The following is a 10,000-nucleotide window of genomic DNA, read 5'->3' as shown; positions in this document are numbered from 1 at the left end:
AGCCTTTCGCCGGTGAATTGTGCTGAAACTAGATTGTGGACATGCTGGACGTTATCGCCAAATTACGATAGAAAGGGCTACCAATGTTAGCTAATATTGCTCATTACCTCATCTACACAGTTGCCGGTATCCAAAAATATACGATAGCATAATTAAATAGTATTTGAAATAGTGATATTATCAAGTTTTCAGTGAAGTGATCAGTGAAGTGGGCGGAATTTGGCGACCTTACTATAGAGTCCTTCAAGAGACTGATGGGTGTAGTAGGGAAGTAGAGTCCTTCAAGAGACTGATGGGTGTAGTAGGGTAGTAGAGTCATTTGTATGTGATGAGGATGTGATTACTCCAGAAGAAAAAAAAATGAATTCCCTAGTGTGTGCGTGTGCGTGTGACACCATCGGTGTGTTGTAGCAAGGACTAGAGTTGCCCTGCCGGGACTCGAACCCGGTTCTTCTGTGGTACCAAACTGGGGCTCTGACCGCTACTCCACAGAGCCAGGCTCGTTGGTGTGACAGTCAAAGGGCACCCACAACCCTAGTGATGGTCTCAGTGTGTTTACGACGTGATTCCATCAGTAAGGTGTATAAATGTGTGTGTGTGTGTGTGTGTGTGTGTGTGTGTGTGTGTGTGTGTGTGTGTGTGTGTGTGTGTGTGTGTGTGTGTGTGTGTGTGTGTGTGTGTATGTGTGTAGGCCAAGGCTGCTATCCGTGCCCTGCTGCCCGCGGGTCTGCGTGAGTCCATCAGTAAGGTTCGCTCCAGCGTGGCGTACGCGGTCTCGGCCATCGCCCACTGGGATTGGCCGGAGGCGTGGCCTAATCTCTTCACCGCCCTCATGGAGATGCTGATGAGTGGAGACGTCAACGCAGTGCACGGAGCCATGAGAGTGCTGACAGGTACACACACACACACACTAGGGGTGGTATGGTTCACAAAATTCACGGTTCGGTTCATATCACGGTGTCAAGGTCACGGTTTTCGGTTCTCTACGGTTCTTTTTTTTTAGTTCATGATAAATAGAGCACTGGCTAATAGAATCGGACTTATCAATAAATATCCTACATGTGGTTTGTATAGGCTTATAATGTGAAAATGGTGTGATTTTAATTGTGTCATCCTCTGATTTGGTCTTATACGCTAATGTTTTAATCAGAGAGACTGGATAAGATACTCCTAGAATCTGTTCTAGATCTGTCTAGAATATGTTTTACATATTTTTCTGGGCAGTACATGAATTGCGGTTTGCGATGGATTGCACGGTTCGATTCGGTATGTGTGTGAAATGTACGGTTTCGGTTTTCGGTGCGGTTTGTGCCATCCCTAATACACACACACACACACCAGGGGTCTATGGTTAAGGAGTAAACCAGGTTAAGTTAAGAGGTAAATCATCTAATAGAAGAGCCTGGAGTCCTCATTTACTCCAGACTCTTCTATTAGATAATTTACCTCTTGGCTTAACCTGGTTTACTCCTGAACCAGCTGCTTAGTATACCCCTCTGGGTTGTGTAAAGTAGCAGTTCTCTTACAGATGTAATTACAACATTAGAGGTATGCTATTACATGGCTACAGCTGTGTAATATCACACTACTAATAGCGTTGTAATTACACCTGTAAGAGAACTTCTATGTCTACTTTATACAACTCCTACACACAGGTGATGTTGCTCTGTTGCGCACAGGTGAACCAGCTGCTTAGTACACGGAGCCATGAGCGTGCTGACAGGTACACACACACACACACACACACACACACACACACACACACACACACACACACACACACACACACACACACACACACACACACACACACACACACGTCAATGCAGTACATGGACCCATGGGAGTGATGACGGACGGGACACACACACACACACACAGAGCCATGAGAGTATTCACAGGTAAAAAGTTGCATTGTACCTGTAAAAGTATTCATAAGTTTATTTGAGAAAATGCACCTTATTTGCAATCTCTGTCTTTGTGGCTTGTGTGTTCTCAGATGTGTCCTTGTTAACGTGTGTTTGTGTGTGTGTTTGCAGAGTTCACTCGAGAGGTGACGGATACTCAGATGCCACTGGTGGCTCCCGTCATTCTCCCAGAAATGTACAAGATCTTCACCATGGCAGAGGTACTACTAGTGTGTGTGTGTGTGTGTGTGTGTGTGTGTGTGTGTGTGTGTGTGTGTGTGTGTGTGTGTGTGAGTGTGAGTGTGAAATGGGTGTGAGAGACCTATAAGTGTGTGTGTGTATTGCTTGGTGTGCTGGTTGAAGTGTTTTCTGTGTTCTTATCAGACCGTTGAAGTTTATTAAACTGTTTCATTGTGTGTGTGTGTGTGTGTGTGTGTGTGTGTGTGTGTGTGTGTGTGTGTGTGTGTGTGTGTGTGTGTGTGTGTGTGCTTGTTAGGTCTATGGCATTCGTACGCGTTCACGTTCCGTTGAGATCTTCACCACCTGTGCCAACCTCATCTGCGCCATCGAGGAGGTCGAGAAGGTACGAGTGTGTTTCAGTGTGTGCGTGACAGGCAGGCAAGCAGACAGGCAGACTCACAATGGCAGACAGACAGGCACAAAATTCCCATCCCCCTGCTGTAGAATGGCTGTATAGCATTACAAGGCTGTACTTTTATTAACAATACTGTATGTTTCTCTCAATAAGTTCACCAAGTTGACAGACATGGAAGTAAAAGTGTCTCCTTATACTGTATTTGGCTGTGTGTGTGTGTGTGTGTGTGTGTGTGTGTGTGTGTGTGTGTGTGTGTGTGTGTGTGTGTGTGTGTGTGTGTGTGTGTGTGTGTGTGTGTGTGTGTGTGTGTGTGTGTATAGTTCTCTCACATTTTGTTCCACGTGTGTCCATTAGGGGGCAGCCAAGGCTCTGATCTTCCCCGTGGTGCAGCAGTTCACTGAGGCCTTCATCCAGGCCCTACAGATGCCAGACGGACCCACATCAGACAGCGGACTGAAGATGGAGGTCCTCAAGGTACACGCACATGCACACACACACACACTCTTCATCCAGGACCTTCAGATGGCAAACAGGCATCTGAATACAGGAGACTCAGTCCTTCCCCAAGCCCATGGTGTCATAATAACAATAATAATAATATAATCTTCTCTCTACCTTCAGGTCGTGATCACCTTAGTTAAGAACTTCCCCAAGCCCATGGTGTCGTAATACTACTAATAGTAATAGTAGCAATAATAATAATCATAATAACAACAATAATAATGTAATGTAATCATCTCTTTCCAGGCTATTATACTACTACTACTACTACTACTACTACTAATAATAATAATAATGTAATCCTCTCTTCTCCAGGCTGTGACTGCGTTGGTTAAGAATTTCCCCAAGCCCATGGTGTCGTCCATGCAGCAGATTCTCCCCATCGTCTGGAACACACTCACAGAGAGCGCCGCCTTATATCCTTACAGAGCTGTGCGTGCGCGTGCGTGCGTGCGTGCGTTCTCAGCCATATGTGTCCCTGTCTCTGTAAGACAATAACTGGTGTATGTGTGTGTGTGTGTGAGTGAAATTGTAGCTGAAGTGTGTTTGGGTAAGAGAGTAGGATGCATGTGGAAGCGTATGGTTTGTTTGTGTGTGTGTGTGCATGCTTACGTCCATGTTTGTTTTTTTAGCGTGTGTGTGTGTGTGTGTGTGTGTGTGTGTGTGTGTGTGTGTGTGTGTGTCTTCCTTGACTCCATTCTCCACCTATGTGAGGACAGAAGTCAACTACACAGAAGAGGTGGACGATCCAGTAGACTCAGATGGTGGGTACCACATTTAGGTGCTCCGATTGCTCGGCAGCCGATCATGATCGGCCGATAATGGCCAAAAATAGCCTGATCGGTGATCGGGAAAACATGCCGATCAAAAAAACGATCCAGAGATATTAAATTCTTCACGCAACCATTTTGCCTTTAGGCTACACCTGGCGCTGCATGCCTAGGTGCTGGCTCTGCACAGCTGCTGCACCAAAAGAAGACATCTTTGCTTGTCTACAACTTTTCAGAATTCCCTCCTTCATTTTCACCATTTATAATCATATCTGCACCAACAATGATCTGATTTTCCAATCCATGCACCGTTTAGCCTACATGACGCGTAATTTGCGAATGACGTGTCAGTCTCGCCATGTTCGCTATTTTGAGTTACAGCCTGTATGGAAGTTGTCAGTCAGCTCGCAACAACTAAACGTTTCCAAAACAAACATCAACGGTATTGTTTTTAAAGTTGTAGCCTAATTGACAGCCAGTTCATTAGTTTGTAGTGGCTGCAACACCAAACAGCAACAGAGGGAGAGTGGACGGTGAAACTCAATGAGTCTGTGCAGGGAATTCTACAATCTATGACAGTGTTACAGAGAAAGAGCTTTCCTCGCAGACACGCTGTGTTGTGCGTGTTGCCTGTTCTTTCAAGTGAATTTTTTTTTTGTTTAGTATCTCAAGTATTTCAGTTACAATGTAATTTGCGATTGACTACTCCTCGCCAGTTAGCCATTTTACGTTATAACCTGAGTAGTTGCCTCGGTCAGCACGCGACAACTTCACGTTGTCCGCACAAACATTTCAACGACGTTATTCTTTTCAAAGTTGTAATTGGCAGTCAGTCGATTAGTTTGATAGTCGCTGAAACACCAAACGGCGACAGATGAGGGGAGAGGGAGAGAGCTCAGACTCAGAACGGCAGCGGAGCACTGCAGCTGTGGACTGTGACAGAGAGGGGAGGGGCTCTCCCCACGAGGCTGCTCATTTAAAGCGACAGGGTTTTTTCTCGTATGTAGAAGACTATTTGAAGTAATGTTTCAGTTTCAATTCAATCTTAAATAGTTTAGTAATTATATGCAATAACTTATAAATTGATTAATACTGTAGACTTACTTGTAGGCTATATTACCAACACTAGTCTGAGAGCTGAAAGATAATAATAATAATAATAATAATAATAATAATAATAATAATAATACATTGTGAAAGCAACATGTGCTAATTAAGATTGATTGGTTTATGGGCAGAAATGGTATTCAATAAGGATAATTAATAGGCTATTAAAAAAATAGGAAATAATTTTTGTGATCGGCAATGATCGGTGATCGGCAGATAAAGATTTTTGGTGATCGGTATCGGTGATCGGGCCAAAAAATGGTGATCGGAGCACCTCTAGTACCACACACATGCACTCCATACCGTTTCTCTTTCAGAACGTCACACACACACACACACACACACACACACACACACACACACACACACACACACACACAATACCTTTTCTCTACTATCTCTTTCATACACAGACACTGTTCGGTTCGACTTCTTTTTGTCCCCACCGAAAGGGTTGTCAAGAGAGCAAACGTGACGTCATAACATTCTTATTTTCTTTTGTCCAAGATGCAGGTTATAAACCTGCAGACATGAAAGACTGCAATGTGAAAAAACAACCATGGCAGACATATCCATCCTACAGTAATATTGAACCTTGATGTTCACAATTAAACACAAATAAGTGCATTCTACAATAACAGTGGACCTTGATTTATACATATATTAAGCACAGATATATACAAAATAAATGCATTGAAAAGTATACATTCATATATTATAAATACCCAGCATTATTATTAATTGATTTGGCTTCATACTAAATGGCAATTACTTTTATCTGCAATAAACCACCAAGCCAGAAATGAAGGAATCTTAAACACCAGTAGCACTGTATTGTCAAAGGTGAGCACTATTTTGCACTATTACAGTACATTGCAACGAGCCAAATCAACATTGCATATAAAGGCTACACATTGCAATTGCCATATAAGAGTCAAATCAACACTACACCAGTGCATTCCACAGTAGCATCTTTTACATATTGATAGGCTATACTAAGAAGCCAATTACTCCACAAAGCAAAACATTTCAGGACATGATTGGTCTTTATCACTCAAGGTAGTCAGATCAAGAGTGCAAAGTATGCGGTTGAAAGTAGCAATTTTAAGTATCCAAATTCATTATCAACTGCACTAGGGTGTCAATCACATCAGCTGGCATTTACCACAAGCACTAAGCTAACTAGATGTAAACTACATTACCCAAAATGCAAAGCAGGAAGTAGAACCACGGACCGCGAATGTAAGCGCTGAACTCGAACATTGTAACAATATCGCTACTGAGACAATTTAGCTCTCAAAGCGGACTTTGGACTACAAGGGATGTAAATAAAGGCGAACTGGTCACCTTTATTTACATCCCTTGTAGTCCAAAGACATTTGGAACCTGACAACAACTTAAAAACACAATGTTGTACAAATGAATGAAAAGGCTTACCATTGGCATGTCACTCTCCTGACGAGACGGCATGTCAAACAATGAAAGTGCGCTCCCGTTTATAGTTAGTGTCGGCGCCTCATTGGATAATTACGGACTACTGGGATATGTCACGCAAACACCATTGGCTACAAACACACTACTGGCAAATGCTCCAACCAGGTAAAGTGCAGCACCAACTAATTCACCTGCGCTGCACTGACTTTAATTGTTCAATTGAGATGTACCTCCCAATGGCTCAGCCACGCAATTGAGCGCAACAGACACACTTCACCATATGTGTCTGTTTAATGCGAGTTGTCTTTTGAGGGTTTTTGAGAATCTAGTGTTCATCTCTCTCTCTCGTTCTCTCGCTCTTCCCCCTCCCCAGGTGAGGTGTTGGGTTTTGAAAATCTGGTCTTCAGCATCTTTGAGTTTGTCCACACTCTTCTGGAGAACAGCAAGTTCAAGACCACGGTGAAGAAAGCCCTGCCAGAGCTCATATACTACATCATACTCTACATGCAGATCACAGAGGACCAGGTAGGTGTGTGTGTGTGTGTGTGTGTGTGTGTGTGTGTGTGTGTGTGTGTGTGTGTGTGTGTGTGTGTGTGTGTGTGTGTGTGTGTCTACACAGCCCTATTCAGATCAGAAAGATCTGAGGTGTGTGTTAGGGATGGCAAATTTTTTTTAAATATCTTAACCGGTTACTGAGACTCATTAACTGGTGGTTAACCGGTTAACCGGCAATCTTAAATGATATAACGTTCACATGCCTCATGGGCACAGCACTGAATTTTTACTTTTTATTTTTTACATAAGCCTTTCTTTTTGCTGCTCAGACAGGATGTATCATATCCAGCCAGTGTCGCCAGATGGAAAATGCTGAATTATCGTACCAAAACCTCAAAATTATAGTTTTTGGGAGGAAATCATTATTATAATTATTATTACCGGTTAACCGGTGGCAGAAAATTTAACCAGTTATCATTGATCCGGTCGACTATCGGTTAACCGGTTACTGGTTAACATCCCTAGTGTGTGTGTGTGTTGTGTTTTGGAGAACTGTCTGTGCACAGCTGTATATAACTTTGTGTGTGTGTGTGTGTGTGTGTGTGTGTGTGCAGAGTAAGGTGTGGACGGCTAACCCTCAGCAATTTGTGGAGGATGAAGATGATGACACCTTCTCCTACTCCGTCAGGATATCAGCACAGGACCTGCTACTGGTGAGACACTGTGTGTGTGTGTGTGTGTGTGTGCGCGCGCTGTTTTTTATGAGAGGCGCAGCGGAGGAAACCGCTGGTACCAGTCGCAACGCGACAAACCACCTTGCTTCTCACTCCTACAGCAACCAATACGGGTGTACTCACGTCATGAAACGTACACCTACCTCGGCCATCAGTTCAATGTCGCAGGTGACTGGGAACATCAACAGTCAGATCTCATCTGCGAGTACACCCATAGACTACAACTAATAGACTCAGCCTCCCTACCCATTTTAATGAAAGTACAAGCCATTCGAGAAATAGCCCTATCGAAAATCCAACATCTCTTTGCAAACCTCCACCTCTCACAAAAGACCCTCACAGAACTCAACAACATAACTGTCCGAACGGTTAGACAATGGTTTGGGCTAAATACACACTCAACCAGGGACATTCTTTTTCAGCCGATAAAGAAGGGGGGGCTGGGAGTCCCAAACATAGAATGGACATACACTGCCACAGGGATTAAAGTTCTCCGGCATATGCCGGATTTCCGGCTTGCAGCGATTGGCCGTGTTTTTTTTTTTTTTTAATTCTCGGAAATAAATTGACGGTAAATTTTTTTTTTTTTAAAAAGACAACCGAAATCCCTCCTGCGTTTGTCAGCCAATGGTAGCAAGGAGCTCACTAAAACTAACATTGTTAACCAATCAGAAGAAGAAGGGGGCAGGTCTTAGGAAAGCGTGCTACTTCAGTATCTCGCTCGAGTCGGACCTCCACAGCCGGTCTACTAGCAGTCGCCGACTCGCCGTTCTCATGCCGCGGTCACAGAGCAGTGTCAACAACTCGCTCTACATGGCAAGGCACCTTGCACCGTTTATTGCTCTATGAGCAGAAAGATAACTAAACTGCATGCTATGGATTGGTGATGCCGTTGTCGTCAAAAACATGAAACGGGACATTGTGTGTTTGGACATAGCCTACAGAATGTCGATAAGCATACAGTGTTGATGGAGCTTTCAGCGAACGTTCCATGAAAGAGTGGCGAGTAGGCGAGCAAGCGAAAAGCTAGCTTTGTGTGTGCACGGCACGGAAACACAATTTCTAGGCTTTCAGCTTAAGAGCAACGGTAAACTGGATATTAGAGCAACGGGATTTGGTGTGAGGTCAGACTGGATGGACTTGAACGACCTCTGCAACCGCACAGGAATACAGCTGCGGTGGGGCAAATCAGACGGCACAGGAATAACACCTAACGACAACGTAATCACGGACCCACTCATCTATCCACACGCAACCTTTGCGCAAGACGACGGGGAGCAAGAGCTGCCCGCAAGACATATATAGAATTCTATCCTCCAGATGAAACGGTCTCAGAGCGCACATCATTGGGCCAGCCTAAAACTGCAGAGGAAACTGGTGGGCTTAGCCTTTGCAGATCACGCCTTGTCCCACTCCGTGCTCTCTAACTGCTCTGTTGGCGAGGACATATTAATCTTTACCATCAAAGCCCGCCTCCAAGTCCTCCCAACAAAGTATAACCTGGCCACCTGGTACCCCAATAACCACGACCCATACTGTATCCTTCACTGCTCCACTAGGGAAAACGAAACGATAGCGCACATCCTTAATGGCTGTAGCTTTTACAAGGGACTATATATTGCGCGACATGACCGACTGGTAGACCTAATCTCTGACAGCCTTAAGGACATTTTAGATGAATGTATAAAAATGCATAAACACAGTGCTGTGCAGATAAGCTTGTTTACTACAGAAGTACATGGAGATCATGTTCAACTGGACAATCTCCCAAATACTCCAGATATTACTATCATTGATGAAGCGAATAGGATAGTGACCCTCGTTGAAATAGGTTGTTCTTTTGATTTATATATGGACACTTGTTTTAATGCCAAAATGCTTAAGTACCAGCCACTGGTGGAATTAATTATGAGCCTTGGATATAACTGCAAGTTAGTCGTCCTTGTGTTTGGGAGCCTTGGACACATACATAAACTAGTCATGCGAGGCTTGCAACTGTGTGGATTATGCAAAAAGAGTGCAAAGGCACTGGCCAAATTTTGTTCAATTTCTGCCATAATAGGAAGCCTGTCCATTTGGAGACGGAGATGTCACATCTATCCATAGAGACTAATGGACTTATTATTCTGATTTTCATCATACTTGCCAATCTGCAGAATATTTCCATTAATGTTTAGAGCTGTAATTCTTGGTGGTGATCCAAATAAAAGTACTAAACTGTGTGCGTACGTGCCTGTTTGCGTGTTTGCACGTGTGTGTTTGCACGTGTGTGTTATAGGATATAACTAGGGTAGAGATGCTGTTTATATAAGTGTGTGCGTGTGTGTGTGTGTGTGTGTGTGTTCAGGCCGTAGCAGCAGAGTTCCAGAATGAGAGTGCTGCTGCCCTTGCTGCCGCGGCAACTAGACACCTCCAGGAGGCGGACCAAGCCAGGAGTAGCGGCAACCAACACTGGTA

At 44.0% G+C, this 10,000-nt stretch overlaps 1 protein-coding gene across 1 annotated transcript in view; it reads left to right on the top strand.

Annotated features, from left to right (window-relative positions):
* The window catches only part of ipo9 (importin 9), a 27,491-nt gene that overhangs the window by 4,910 nt on the left and 12,581 nt on the right, over positions 1 to 10,000 (top strand). Inside the window, exons 4-12 of the mRNA XM_063216006.1 lie at positions 692 to 893; positions 2,040 to 2,128; positions 2,404 to 2,490; positions 2,857 to 2,976; positions 3,319 to 3,419; positions 3,709 to 3,767; positions 6,688 to 6,839; positions 7,424 to 7,522; positions 9,891 to 9,997. Coding sequence (XP_063072076.1) covers positions 692 to 893; positions 2,040 to 2,128; positions 2,404 to 2,490; positions 2,857 to 2,976; positions 3,319 to 3,419; positions 3,709 to 3,767; positions 6,688 to 6,839; positions 7,424 to 7,522; positions 9,891 to 9,997 — 1,016 coding nt within the window. The remainder of the gene's footprint in view (positions 1 to 691; positions 894 to 2,039; positions 2,129 to 2,403; positions 2,491 to 2,856; positions 2,977 to 3,318; positions 3,420 to 3,708; positions 3,768 to 6,687; positions 6,840 to 7,423; positions 7,523 to 9,890; positions 9,998 to 10,000) is intronic.

This window comes from Engraulis encrasicolus, chromosome 14 (genome assembly GCF_034702125.1).
Source record: "Engraulis encrasicolus isolate BLACKSEA-1 chromosome 14, IST_EnEncr_1.0, whole genome shotgun sequence".
Taxonomy (NCBI): Eukaryota; Metazoa; Chordata; class Actinopteri; order Clupeiformes; family Engraulidae; genus Engraulis; species Engraulis encrasicolus.
This window is presented reverse-complemented; position numbering and strand designations above follow the sequence as displayed.